Source organism: Heliconius melpomene, chromosome 2, assembly GCF_056956725.1.
Source record: "Heliconius melpomene rosina isolate 202511_hmr_F chromosome 2, ASM5695672v1, whole genome shotgun sequence".
Classification (NCBI taxonomy): Eukaryota; Metazoa; Arthropoda; class Insecta; order Lepidoptera; family Nymphalidae; genus Heliconius; species Heliconius melpomene.
The window spans coordinates 3,530,314-3,546,076 of NC_140390.1; the positions used below are offsets into that span (position 1 = coordinate 3,530,314).

General features: G+C 35.3%; 2 protein-coding genes across 2 annotated transcripts in view; both read right to left on the bottom strand.

Annotated features, from left to right (window-relative positions):
* Window positions 1–9,555, bottom strand: part of LOC146540409 (uncharacterized) — a 47,451-nt gene extending 37,896 nt beyond the window's left edge. Inside the window, exon 1 of the mRNA XM_085204239.1 lies at window positions 9,421–9,555. Coding sequence (XP_085060365.1) covers window positions 9,421–9,433 — 13 coding nt within the window. The 5' untranslated portion in view covers window positions 9,434–9,555. The remainder of the gene's footprint in view (window positions 1–9,420) is intronic.
* Window positions 272–9,475, bottom strand: LOC146540412 (uncharacterized). Its single transcript, XM_085204218.1, has 6 exons — window positions 9,421–9,475; window positions 4,162–4,282; window positions 3,802–4,008; window positions 2,470–2,706; window positions 2,009–2,295; window positions 272–1,425 (listed from the first exon to the last, which is right to left on the bottom strand). Exons 1-6 carry the CDS (start codon window positions 9,431–9,433, stop codon window positions 1,025–1,027), a joined length of 1,266 nt encoding a protein of 421 aa, XP_085060344.1. The 5' UTR covers window positions 9,434–9,475; the 3' UTR covers window positions 272–1,024.
* Window positions 9,556–15,763: the final 6,208 nt, after the last annotated feature.

Genomic DNA, 15,763 nt, shown 5'->3' on the forward strand with positions numbered 1-15,763 from the left:
CAAATATATCATATGCATTTGTTTTAATTATGTAAGGACCATTCAGCTTAACCTAGGCTTGAGCCTAAGACTTTATTCATTTATTAACACACACACTACATATGAAATTATATGGGTTCGTCTGGGGGGCGCTGAAAAAGTATTTAACTACTAAGTTACGCTCGCTAGAGGGGCCCCGGGAATCTAATGTTAGGACACTCCTTATCCATTAAGACATTACCGTTCCCCACTTTCCGCCTAATTTCCGAAGCATACAGAATAAAAGTACAAATTATTTTTAATATTTTTATTTTATAGTCTTTTTTTTTATGTTTTTACATTTATATATTTTCATTATTTACTGTAAAGTTGTACGTACATTGATTAAGTGTTAGTCTTAGTTCTTAGTTTATACTTTACATTAATATTTTTTTTTGCTTCACGCTGTATCCCTTGACCCGTAGTAATAAGTGTCTTTCCGCTAAATAGCGGAGCTCAACGCCGCGCTTTGCCTCGACACCACAGCGAAAAAATTAATATATTAAATATTACACTTCCTCGAGTGGGAATCGAACCCACCACCTGTCGCGTTTACAGTCCTCTTGAAGTATGTATATAATTTAAGTATATGTTAAAAGCTATGTATGCATCTAGGTAAATATTAATACCTTACATTCTATAACTTGTAAAAAAATAAAAAATAAATTAAATATTATATTAAAAGAAATATATATTTTCATTAATATAGTAACAATCCAAAAGTTTCTTTATTTTCTTTTAAAGTGTGGAATATTAAATGTCATTTTGTAAAGAATATGGTCTTATCAGTAAACTTTCTTATCAGATATGTGAATGTAACAAACAAAAATTTATATGATTCATATTTATATCTAGAAAGAGGCTTAATGACAGTATATGCGATATTCTAATGTACGCATGTAATTAGACCTAATGATGTAATAATTGCGTCACACGAAATTAATCCACATTTTTATCATTACTTTTAAACTTTTATCATTAATTATACGAATTATAGATATCGTATTTACCAGAATATTCCGTACAATATTTGGTACCACCGCTCTGGTTGTCGCTTACGATATTCGGAATTTGGTATAAGTTCAGTATTATCAACCGGGTCCTCTTTGAACGCGTTCACAAATGCATCCTTTATGCCAAACTTCCACATCGCTATATAGGGAAAGTATCTACCCATAAAATTGCTGTATTTGAAATATAAATTTAATAACATTCTTCCTAAATATGTGAGATAAAAGCATATCATGAAGTTATTGAAAGCTAATTTGTATTTTGCTACGAATGATAAGTTTTTGTAAGCTGGTGAAGTATCTACGGAGTTGAAGTCACGAAGATAAAATGTATTAGATTCTCCTGTTGTCGACATATTTATTGGACATTTCTCCATTAATTCAGTTGCACGTACACCTGCAAAAATTAGGACAATTACATTAAATGAAAAATTTGAGTCTTCGAGTTAGGTTTAACAGTAAAAAAAGGAACGATCAATGTGCAATAGGGCCATAAACGTCGAAAATAAACTAAAATTAAGCTAGGTAAAATGGGGCGGAGACATGGACTAACGAAAGGCCTCGTTCACAAATTCAAGTCGTTCAGCTCGCCATGAAGTGGGCTATGCTCGGTATATCTCTATAGGATAGAATACGAAATGAGGATATCCGGAGGAGAACCAGAGTTACCAACATAACTCAAAGAATTAGTAAGCATATTTGTCGTAGAGCCGACGGCCGCTAGGGCAGACGTGTCTTAGAGTGGAGACCCCGTACAAAAAGTCCGGTAACGAAAGAGGTTGGCGGGAAGCGAATGAGTCTGAAGAGCTGAGGATCGAGTGTGGTGGCGAGAATTGGGAAAGGCCTATGTCCAGCAATGGATAAAAGATGGCTGTCGATGATGATGATGATGATGATAGGTAAAAGAAATAGATACAAAGAATATAAGAAATTAGATAATAGAAAGACAAAGAAATAGAAAGGATTCTCCATGTACTTACCGATGTCTTCAGATTGTCCTTTCAAAGCGTTCCTAAGTTTTTTTTGAAAATCGTACCTTTCGTTTTCATTATATACATATCCAGGAACATCGGCTAAATATTTAACTGAGAAGATCATCGATTGAGGCTCTACAGATGTAAGAATGTTACTAAGACCATTTATCATTACATGGGTGGCGTGATCGAAATATTCAGGAACATTCTCCAGGCAAGGAGTGTATACTCGGTTCAGTATAATTTGGCATATTTGACGAGTCTCTTCGTAACTTCCTCTGCATACGTTATATCTGAAAATAAAAACAATTCTGTGAAAGTAGGAAAACGAAAATATTATTGTTTTTGTTGTTAATTTTTTTAATGAGTGACACGATGTTTTTAAAATATCATTATTGTTCCCGAAACTATTATTTCATTATTTTATTTAAAGGCTGAAATCGTTTATTTATGAAAAAAATAGAAACCTGTCTTTCAATCCTATCATATGTGCGATAACTCTCCAAAAGTGGTTGTACGCTTCCCAGTCGCCGTCCTGAAGCTGAGTTATGGAGAATTCTTCTGGTTTTAACACAGAAAATCCAATAAAACCAAACAGAGTGAGAGCCACGTCCCGCTGAGACACCGTACCAGCGTCCTTCAGCTTGGCCGCTCTGCTAGCTTGTAGGTGCCGACTCCTTACAGTGTAAAGAGACTTCCAAGATCTAAAATAAAAGGTTTATTTTAATATGGACGTCGCATTTACATGACTGTCAGTGAAATCTTTCTTAATATAAATTCCAAAATTGATGCGGTCTTTATGACCTGGAAGAAATCTGTTTAAAGAACAAATACATTATTTTTAACAAAATTATCTATAAATATTTTTTTCTCGAGTGAACGGAAAAAAGAAAAAACTACATTTGAATCGATTAAGTCGGTTTTGCGATTAACGTGCAAACCAACCGCGCTCAAACCAACGGCAAAAAAATTCAAAATAATTTATTATAGAAATCAAGCTACAATAGATTTTCCCACAATTATATCCATACCTATATTATAAATTCGAAAGTAACTCTGTCTGTCTGTCTGTCTGTCTGTCTTTTACGCAATCAGGGCCAAACCGCTAATTTAATTGTGATAAAATACTCATATAGAGATACTTGAGGGTCCCGGGATGAACATAGGATACTTTTTTTTTTCATATTTGTAATATTTTCGATATATTTTTACGAATTTCTATTATTTTTTATGTAATTATTTGCTGCTTATAATTAATTTATCTCAGTTCGGTTATCTATACCGATGTTATACACTTAAAAGATCGTAATTTTAATCATTTGGGATTTTATTAAATATTGTTCGCCAAAATTAGTTATTATTTAATATAGAAAAATGTTTAGAACGCGCGCACGGCAAACTTTAGGTACTTTTTCCTTCTTTTACTTCTTTTGTTTGTTCATTTCGGTTACTCAGATATTTTTTCTAATAATTAATCTCCACTTATTATTATATTTTAACTTATTTTAATTATTTAGGCTTATATTTTCGCGGGCGTAGCCGCGTCCGGGCCCACTAGTCTTCTATATACAGACATCGATAAGTGGCAATTTTACAATTAGTTGTTTTTATTATTAAATATCAATAACCAATATAAAATAAAACTACATTTTATGTTTAGTGTTGTCAAGTGGGGAACAAAATGTCTTATGACGAGGTTCCCTCTGCCTACTTTGCTGTGTGCGGGATACAGCGTGAAGCTGATTTATTTTTTTATAAGAAATGCAAACCTGTAGAGCTGTCATGTAACCAATACTTACACTGATCCAGGCTTCAGTTCATTTTCAAACCATGACATTATATGAAGATGAGTAGAATAGTATCTTTTATAAGCTGTGTATTCTGAGTTAGAGCGTCGAGTGCCAACTAAAATATTCAAAATCGATGGTATTGCAAATACTGCCACCAATCCCGCCACCATCGACGCTGTAAACATGAAACAGAAATCCCAGTAGAAACGTCTTCCCCTGTAACAAAATATAATTATATACCTTTTATAACTTCACTAAAAAGCTTTATCTTCGGTAGGTACTTTCTTTTTATCATTTCAAACGTTATCACGAAGCATTTTCTAGTGTGTTTTACACGCGTAATTATCTTAATGATTGTGAAATACTAACTGATTAAATTTCTTTTCATCGAACCATTCCGGTAGTGTCATTTCCAAATCCTCAACTTTCCCTTCATCGCAGGGCTCTTCGTGCGCTTCATCACTGAGCAGCCTGTCTACAAATTTTTCCACTGAAACGAAAAACAAATCCAAAAGTTAATAGATTTTTTTTATAGCTCATGCTGTATCACACTTATAACAGGATGAGCAGAAGGAACCTGGAAACCAACAACCATAATGTTAAGAGACTTCCATTCCCCACTTTACACCGAATTCTAGAGACATTCGCGGGTCGATTCAGCGGGAAACGGAAGCAGCTGGGAATAGAACTTGTGCCCCTCCGCCACGACTGGAGATATTTCTTATATATTAAAATAATATATTTGTAAACGTACTTGTATAATCGTAATAATCTCTTGATTCCATTTTAATTAAGGTGAAAGATGTATGAAAAAAATATTCATATTTGGATAAATAACATACAAATCGAAGGACATATAAAGCATGTAAAGGTAAACAAGACATATCTTATTTTTCAATTAAAATCTGAGATAACAATGTACAAACATTGATATATAAAATTTTTGCAGTTATACAGCTGCTTTTTTGCTGGCTTTTACTGTGGTTTTAGGTTGAAACTCCATTTAACGGAACATTTACAGAAATATAAACTTTCTCTGTTTACACAAAAGTCGAAATAAAAAAAAAAGTGAAATTGTAGATAATAAAAAATAATAATTAATATATATTTTTTTTAAAAATTAAAGAGTTAAATTATGCTCCAGCAGAAAATCTATCAGTCTATGTCCGTTCTGACTCCTTTTGCCATAGCCGAACATACCCAGTACATATTCTTCTTTATTTTGTTTTACTCCTACCTGGGCATTGAAGTCCCCTAGAAGTATAATTGTATTATTTGAATGTGTAATTACTTTGGGATAATTTGCTATAGAAGAAATCAAATTCTGCTTTTTCTGCTTGTTCTGTGTGTGCATAAGCTTGTATAACTGTCCACATTTTCTTGTATTTTGGTAATTTGATGTTTAGTAATGCTATCCTATCTGTGACTTCCAGGAAATCTTGTATGTAACTTCTAAGGTATCTCTTGATCATAAACCCAACTCCTCTCTGGCCTCCCATTTCTCCTTTGTTGTATATTATATAATCTAAATGTTCTTTCACAGCTTCTCCAGCTCTCCGCATTTCACAAATTCCTATTATATCCCAGTTTATGTATTTCAATGCTTCTTCCAGTTCCAGTAAGGATCTGGTGTCCTTAAAGTCCTAGTATTTAATGTTGCAATGTTAATTTTTTTGTTGTTTGGTGTTAGAGGGTGACGGTCTGATTCCCCCGCGGTGACCAGCCGTGGTGGGAGAAGAGTTAATATAATACTTGTATTTAAAATGTTTAGTTTCACGATCTAATTGTAAAGAAGTGAAGGTCGTCGTCAAAATACGTTATCATACATCGTCTCTGAACATAGAGCTAAAACCGGTTATGTGCGAGTTGGTACTGCTCACCGGCAAACTTAAAATTTGCGAGCATATTTACACATTTTGTATGAAATGAACTGCAAGTATAAGCTTGCAATTTTTTTTTTATAACACACCTATAAATGTACACTTTTTGTTTCTTTTTTTTCATTAGTATCGTAAATTCTCACTGTGCCTAATTTCATAACTCTAGGTCCGTGAGAAGGACTCTATAGATTTTGATCAGGCGGCGAATTTTATACAAAAAAAATCCATCAAATAGGTATGCTCGATCTTTTGGTTTCCTCAAAATCCTTGTAATGCTAAAAACGTTTTTATTGTTTAAATTCATCACAATGAAGAGCATTACGTGATTGACCATACATTACAGGTTTAATGCACCGGAATTCTCGGACTCATTTCTCAGTGCGGATAAACGATCATTACATACCATAAACTGATGTACCTACACCAATCGTTTAGATGGATGATACACGTGATACAAACGTGATATCATCATCATATGAGACTAATTTCATAAATGTGAATGTCAGTTTGTTCGAGTAAAAATATCCAAAAAGTAAAAATTTCGACTACAAACAAAATAATTTAAATATTCTGTTTTTAAAAATTAAATCAAAAATTAAATCAGCTTCACGCTGTATCCCGCACACAGCAGGGTAGGCAGAGGGAACTTAGTTTTAAGACGTCCTCTTTCTGCCGAATTCTGGAGGCATTGCGTGTTAAGTGGCAGAAGTCAACGCCGCGATTTGCCTCGACACCAGAGCGAAGAAATGGATTTATAAACGTAAATAAATATTTCACTTCCTCGAGTGGAATCGAACCCACAACCGTCGCGTTACAGTCACACCCGTGTGCCGCTGCGCCTCGACGGCCTTAAAATATTCTTTTTATCGTTCATCATTACTCTTTTTATCATCAATTTTTAATATTGATTCATTAACGTTTTGATTTCTTAAAATATATTTAAGCGACTGTAATTATTTAATTTTGTTCAATATTTATCAAAAATTCAAAAAAAAAAGTTAATAGCTACGAAACTAAATTACTTTGGCCATAAAGTAAAAACATAGAATTAATTTTAAAATTGAAATATTAAAATAACATGTAAAAACTTTAAAACTTAAGCATAACATACCCACAAAAAAATATAGATATTATTTTTTGTAGTTTCATACGGATAAAAAATATAAAATGTTATAAAAAATTTGCAAATAGGTAAATTTTATGTTGCTATTTTTACTTCAATGAAAATTAGCTTAAATATTCGTAGTCTTGGCTTTCAATTTTGAACATTGACTCATTGTGACTGCAAAAAATATTTTAATTCCGCATTTCTCCCAAAATATTAAAAAATTAAGTGAAAAATTTAAACATTTACAAAATTAAACGATCGAAGCAATCAATGCTTAATCTAAATAATTGATTTGAAATTCATAAAATAAAAATGTATAAAATATTAATAAATGAATGTCAAAAAAACATAGAGATCTAAAACAATGAGAATAGAAAGAAAGTGGTATTTGTGGATAAAAAATGATAAATATCTTATTTCCTAGAAAGTATTTTTACTATACGTTTATGTCAAAAGATTAACACAAATACCCACTCGTGCGAAGCCGGGACAAGTCGCTAGTAATTAACTAAGCGTATAAGAACTTTCAGTAAAAATTAAATGTCAATGTCAATTTTAAAATTAAAAATCAGCTTCACGCTGTATCCCGCACATAGGGTAGGCAGAGGGAACGTAGTGTTAACACACTTCGCTCCCCACTTTCCGCCGAATTCTGCGTGTTGAGTAACGGAACTCAACGCCGCGCTTTTACCTCGATACCAGAGCTAAGAAACGGAAATATAAATTTATGTAAATATTTCGTTTCCTCAAGTGGGGGGGGGAATGTCAATATTAAAAAGAATAATTGTGAATATCATTAACATACGAATATAAAAAGTGACCTTGTATCATAAAGCGAAGTTAAATTTAGATATATTGCATATTAGTACACAAAAACAGAAATTAATTTTTTAGCTGCAACATTTCTGTCTAAATATTTTTATCGTGATTATTTTATTAGAGATAAAATTCCAAAAATTTTAAGATTCTTTGGAGATACTAAAAAATAAAAGTGATTCTCGGTGGTGACGGGGGATTAAATACATTGAAAAAACGTCACATGACTAATGGACGGCTCATAGCAGGGTAGGCAGAGGGAACCTGGGAACCTAGTGTTAAAGCACTCCCGTTCCCCATGCTCTTCCGAATTCTCGACACATTGCGTGTTGAGCCAAAGTTAATTACATACGGACGCAGTAGAGTCGCCAACCTTGAGACATAGCAATAAATAAAAGAAATCAAATGGATTTTAGAATTAATAGGTAATATCACTTATTTGGGCCCATTATATAAACCACTCTAAAGTCTGAGATCGATCTTGAGAGCGACTTATAAATACAGAATGTATATTAATATATGAAGTTAAGTGAACATTTTACAAACATTCCATATTTTATTTTAGGTAAAAGCTATATTTTTACTTAATGGGCTTTAAGAAATCATTTTAAAATAAATATATTTTTTATTATATGGCAAACGGTAAATATTTTTGTATTAAAAAATTGCTTATTATAAGAAAATAATTTTTAATTACATTACATAGGTCTGAGATAAATAGTTTTGAATAAAGATACATACATATGTACCTATATGAGCAGTGGCACAAGCGTGTGACTGTGAACACGTTGGTTGGATTCGATTCCCACTCGAATGGAATCATTATTAAGTAATATTTCCATTCCTTCATTCTCTGGAAACAAGGAAAAGTGCGGCGTTGAATTCCGCCACTTAATAGGCGATGCCTCGAAAATTCAGTGCTTATAAGGCAATACAAAACGGGGTCCAATATTGTTTTCATAACTTTAAATTTTATTTAATGTTTTAAATATATACGAATATATATATTTGTGACCAAAAATAGTGTTTTTTTTTGCGAAAAGAAGACTAATCTTCAATAACATTCGATCCATTTTACTAGTAGAATATTTAACTAGCACCGTTCTTACTCCGCTGTGCGACTGTTCTACGACATACATAGCTATTTATAGGATTGTAATACAAGGAATAAGATCGTTCGACCTTCGCTTGTTGCTTATCCACTTAATATATCCTAGGCTGACGGTATAGCCTTAACAGCGAAGAAGTTAAAGGAAAGTGTGAATATACTTATAAATTTAAATATAATGGAAAGAAAGGAATAAATGGTAACAGAGTATCTTAACAGGGAGTCGATGGGTTTCCATATTTTCTCGGCCAGATATAAAGATAGATATTTTTAAATTGTTACATATTTATATACCTTAGAAGTTTTCAAATAATTGATTTATTTACCAAACGCAGGTTTAAGCATATTTTTTAATGAACTTGTGAACATAATTAATTAGCAATTAATAATTAATAGTTGTTATAATCAATCAACAATTATTAATTAATTAGGCTTAGGACCATTCCAGGTAGTCTTTAATTTAATTTCCCTTGGGTAATTAGTATTAATAATATTCTTATTAAAATTCATATACATGTATATATGAATAAGAAAAATAAAAAATAGTTCCAAAATATTAGGTATAAAGTAGTGCCAAAAAAAATCTATAGAAAATTAAAGAGAGGAAATTACATTAAATAAAATATTTTAAAATTTTCTCATACTGTAAAATTGTAAAAAAAAAATTAAACACAAAATATTTCTTATTGGAATTCGAAATAGGAACATGAACTTACCGTCTAAATCCATTTTAAGGTAGAGTCGCTCCAAAATTTTTTAATAATTTAAACGCTTTAAAAAAAATCAAAAACAAACGTTTAGAAGGGCTTTAAAAATACATTGTCGAATATATTATTATTATCTTATACAATATGTTATTACAATTGTCGAGCGATAAAAATGTAAAGAAATGACTGGATGGTCCGCCTTTTTACACTTTATATTATCACAAAAATTGAAAAGTAGATTAAAAAAATTTAATTGAAACAAGATAAAATGAACGCAAGAAATACGTACAACAGATTCAACAGTCTGCACTGTTATGATTTTATTTGCAAGCGGATTCATTTGAGAACTTCATTTCCAACTAGACTTGTATATGTGTTTGCCATGAATGCCTAAATATATAAATAAAAAATATATTTTTTAAATAATATAAAACTTCACGCTGTATCCCGCACACAGCAGGGTAGGCAGAGGGAACACAGTGTTAACACACTCTGGTCCCCACTTTTCCCGAATTCTGGAGGCATTGCGTGTTGAGTGGCGGAAAAAGCGCAAATATAAATTTAAGTAAATAAGGAAACAAGAAATAATATATTTTACATAATAAGAAAAACGTCCAATTTTAACTTTAGGTACACGGAAGTAAAACGGTTTTTAAATTGGAACTTGTCGATTTTAGCATAAAAGTGACCATTAATATGCAAAATGACATTTTTATATTTATTAAAGTTTTAAAGTATTTATTTATTTTTAAAGTGTTCCTTAATATAGATTCGCTAATAATGAATCCAGTAAGGCGATTCCATGAGCTTGTGTCCTCCGGATGAGAATTTTAATCAATCCCTGGCCTAAGGCTGCTATATTGGCAGATTAGAGCGCATAAGCAATATATACGAAAGCCTGAAAGTACTCTATCTACGTAATAGGGGGTAGGCTCGCGAGCTCCTCGTGATGGTGAAATCGGTGCACACTTCTAAACAGCCTTAACTTACCACGCTGATATTGTGCCCAAAGCATTACTTCACTTTGTTGTGACTGGCATCTAATGGGAGGTATTTCCATGAACTATTCAATTTAAGACGTTTAAAGCCGGACGTCCGTTAATCTCCTTCAATTACGAAATATGCATCTAGATTCTAGACCAGGGTTTCTTAAACTATGAGTCGCGACCCCAAAAGGGGTCGCGTAGCAAAATTCTGGGGTCGCGAGAGATTTTAATGTCAAATATTTATATATACCATTTTATAACATCACTAGAGTTGGCGGAATACAGTGGACTTGCAGCGTCTAGGCACGCGCATTTTTGTATGTTTCAAAACGAATTCTAAAACTATATATTTTCATATGTATATGTATATTGTTACCTAATAAATAAATCATCAAAAAATATTTTTTTTTTTTATAAATTTGTATGAGGGGTCGTTAGAAACTCGCAATCATAAATGGGGTCGTGAATGACAAAAGTTTAAGAAGCCCTGTTCTAGACTCATTTCATAGTATCAATTTAGCCTTTCATATTTTCCACAGCTAATAGCTCCTACGCATTATCCGATTACCATCTTTGTATTACCATTTTCAGGCCAGTTGTGGAGTAAAAAAAAAATCAGCTTCACACTGTAGCCCGCACACAGCAGGGTAGGCAGAGGGCATTCTGGAGGTTTTGCATGTAGAGTGGCGCCAGACAGACATGGAAATAGACATTTAAATAAATATTTCATCTCCTCGAGTGGGAATCGAACCCACAACCACTCGATTTTACAGTCACACCCCTGCACCACGGAATGGAATATTGAATACATATTTATAAAACTATTAATAACCTAAGTACCTATGTGCATATCTAATACCTGTAATATTCACATTCTTCTACCTTGTTATTATTTTGAACGATAAAATAATTACTCGCTACATCGCGATGATTATAAGCTATGTGCTTCATTATGTATAATATATATAATCAAAATGATTAGTCACAATTAATAAGAAAAAAATTAAGCAATTTATTACCTACTAGCGGACCCGGACGCGGCTACGCCTACTTGAAATATAAGAATATAATTTCTATAGAAATATAATTTCAATCTAGATGAAATGCTACAAGTGACTATTATATTTATTTTCATAAGGATGAATATCAAAATGACGCGGTAACGGTCGCGTAGCGACGACGGTTGTTATTAACATGGCAGAATAAATTGCATGTCAAATTAGAAAGTATTTTAATTTGTTAGTATATATGTGTAATGTAATGTTATATAGCCTATAGCACTTCTGAAGAATGCAGCTTTCATACAAAACAAAAACAAAGTAAATCGATCCATTAGATCCAGAGATCTTAGCGTTCAAACAAACAAACAAACAAACAAACTCTTCCGCTTTATTATATTAGTATAGATAAATATATTGTTTTGTCACATCTTAGTTGAAAGTGGTGGAAATAAGGGGCGAAAGTGTCCCTCTCTCTCTCTTACTAAGGACTAAAATCTAACTTGCATCCACTTGGCGCAATAAATCGTATAAGGACTACGGAAGATATATAGGAGAGATTGTCGATTTTGATCAAATGACAATAATCTGCGTGTGTAAATGTCCTAATTTTATCTCTTAAGTGCGTAATATTATACTAGATATATATTTTCATGTAAATATTTTCATTCTAGTAAATGTATAGGTACATAAACGATATAATACCTTTTTACATATCAGCCTAAATTTAAAATTTAAATTTTCTAAGCACTTACACACAAATAGAGCGAACGGATCACAAAGTAACAAACATAAAGGTAATAAATTTTACTGTACCAGCCATGGCGCAGAAGCATAAAGTGCGACTGTAAACACGGCAGGTTGTGCGTGCGGGTTCGATTTCCACTCGAGAAAATTAAATATTTATCATTTTCATTTCTTTGCTCTGATATCGAGGCAAAGGGTGACGTTGAATTCCACCACTTAAAATCGGTTTGTTTTTTGTTAAAATTCATTAATTTATTGACACAATGTCACAATAATAGTTTTTAGCAATTAGTAATTGTGACTTTTTTAAATATAAATTTTAAATTCATTAACGAATGTAACTTGAATTTAACTTATCTATATATATAAAAGGACTTGTCCTCACTGACTGAGGTAAGACGCACGCACAGCCGTAACCGCAGTGCGTAGAAATGTGATATTTAGACAGATGTTTACTTTCGGAATCTGGACATCCACTAAGAAGGGATTTTGTAAAATTATAACCCTAAAGGGGTGAAATAGGGGTGGAAAGTTTGTATGGAAAAAAAATTAAATCGGCACCGATTATTATAAAATTTGAAATTTAGATTTTTGAAAGTATTTAACTGAATACGTGTTTCATCGTTTTCTAAAATTCTCCTCCTAAGGGTGCCAATATGGGGTTGAAAATTTGTATGGAAAAATCTTTAAATCGCCACCTATTTTTATAAAAATCGAAACTTAGACTCTTAAAAATATTTCATTGAACATATGTTTTGTGGTTTATTTTAATTCATTCTCTAGGGGTGCAAATAAGGGGTTGAAAGTTTGTATGGAAAAATCTTTAAATTGCCACCGATTTTTATAAAATTTTAAACTTAGACTCTTAAAAATATACCATTGAACAGATGTTTCGTGGTTTATTTAAATTCATCCCCTAGGGGTGTAAATAAGGGGTTGAAATTTTGTATGGAAAAATCTTCAAATCACCACCGATTTTTATAAAATTTGAAATTTAGACTCTTAAAAATATTTCATTGAACACATGTTTCATGGTTTATTAGAATTCACCTCTATATACGCAAGCGAAGCTGCGCGCATCCGCTAGTAATTTATATATATATTTATGTATGTATAATTTCTGACCAATAAATGGCATATTATAATATTAGCGTCGTTCTTCTTCTTCTTCTTCCTGGCATTAATCCCGGCTATTACCGGGGTCTGCCTTCCTACTTAACCTACTCCACTTTGCACGATCTTTTGCGTCCTCGGTGGTTAGACCATTGGCTCTCATGTCCTGCATCACGACATCCAACCAGCGCTTCCTTGGGCGTCCGGGAGGTCGCGCCCCAGGAACTTGTATAGCAAGGCACTTGCGTCCGACATAGTTCTTAGGCCGGCGCGTAACGTGGCCAAACCATCTCAAGCGACGCTCTTGGAGCTTATCCGCTACGTCACGGACCCCAAGACTACCTCGAATGAATGTGTTGCGTATGCGGTCAGACCGCGTTACGCCGCACATCCACCTCAGCATCTTCATTTCCGTGACGTGAAGCTCCTGAGTGTGCCGAGATAGTGCTGGCCAACATTCGCTGCCGTATAAAAGAACCGGTCGGACGATGCTCTTGTATATCAGCCCCTTGAGCTTGGGCGGTATTCTGCGGTCGCAGACCACACCAGTGACCTCCCGCCATTTGGCCCAGGCAGCGCTTATCCGGCCATGGACATCGTGGTCGATGCCTCCAGACTCGTGCATAACGGATCCAAGGTACCTGAACTTCTCCGACTTAACGGCTGGCTCAGGACCTATAAAGATGGTGCTCGAGTCCCGGCTCCCGCAGGTCATGTACTCTGTCTTCGACACATTTAGTTTAAGACCGCCGTTCTCAAGCGTACCCTTCCAGAGGTTCACTTTACGCTCCAGCGTCAGTCGGTTCTCGGCAATGAGTGCTATGTCGTCGGCATACATCATCAGCCATGGAGGATGGTCCTGGATGTGAGCCGAGACAGTATCGAGCACTACATTGAATAAGAACGGACTAAGAACCGAGCCCTGGTGAACCCCCACTGTAATCGGGAAGGGTCTAGTGTCGCCAACAGCAGTCCTAACCATAGAAGCGGAATCGTGGTACATGCCCCTGATAATCTCAATATAGGCCTCAGGGATCCCTTTGGATCTTAATGCCCACCAGATACACTGACGAGGCACACAGTCAAAGGCCTTCTGCAGATCTAAAAAGGCCACGTGCAGAGCTCTCCTTTTTTCCCTGTATGCCTCCATCAAAGTTCTGAGGGCGAAAATGGCGTCCATGGTGCCCGATCCTGGCTGAAATCCATATTGAGACTCAGAGACAGTACACTCTCGGCGGAGCCTGAGGTCGATAATGCGCTCGAAGAGCTTCATGGTACTCATGGTACTTCATGGTAACTCATAAGCTTAATGCCCCTATAACTACCACAATCTTGAACACTGCCCTTTCCCTTGTAAATAGGGGTAATAAAGCTAAGCCGCCACTGATGCGGCATCTTACCAGTGTTCAAGATATGGTTAAAAAGGTCAGTAAGCATGAGTACACCAAGAGAGCCCAACGATTTCCACGCTTCGATCGGAATGTCGTCACGTCCCACCGCTTTTCCGTTCTTCATGCGTCGAAGGCAATTACGTGTTTCGTCTAGGGTTATTGGGGCAATAAGTCCGAGGTTAGGCGGTGGGTCGTGATGAAGACTGCATGGGTGCTGAGTATTCAGCAACCTTTCCTTCACAGAGTCATGATTACAGAGCAGCGTGCCCTGGGAATCTCTGACGCAAAGACATTTTGCGATATCTTGCGTCACTTTATCCCGGGAACGTGCCAGTTTGTAAATGAGCTTCTGCCCCTCCACAGTTTCAAGTTTATCATACAATGGTGACAAACTCTCACTGCGGGCTCTGGCTACAGCTCTTTTACTGGCACGTTTAGCTACTGTGTACTCCAGTCTGTCTTCAGGAGAGTTGGATTCCTGCCACTTCTTAAAGGCAGCCTTCTTTTCACGAGTCACCTCCTGGACCTCGTCATTCCACCACCATGTCTCCTTGTCGATGACACGTCCTCCCCTAGAAACGCCAAGAACTCGTCTACCTGCCGCAATGATTGCCGACTGAGCCCGATCCCAAGCCTCCTGAGCAGTCTCGGTGTTAGTCGAAAGATTATGACTTTTCACCTCTACCAGGAAGTCGGTCTGCATCGGTCCATTCAGCAACCACCACTTGATGCGAGGCCTACGTTTCTCGGCTACTTTCTTCTTCGGAGTGACGTTAAAGTCCATGACAAGAAGACGATGTTGGGCCGTTAGGCTATCGCCTGGAATGACCTTACAGTTAGTTACCCTGCCCATGTGACACCGTCTGGTCAATAAGTAGTCTATTTGAGTTGAGTGGGACCCGCACTTATACGTGATAAGGTGCTGAGAATTCTTTTGGAAGAACGTATTCACGACGGCCAGATCAGACGCAATACAGGTTCTCAAACGCCTTACCGACGTGCCCGTTCAAGTCCCCCCCAACTAAGACCACTTCGGTACACGGCACAGCAAGTAGCACCCCTTCATACTGCTCCCAGAATGTCTCCTTTTCGGCCGCGCTACATCCCGCCTGGGGAG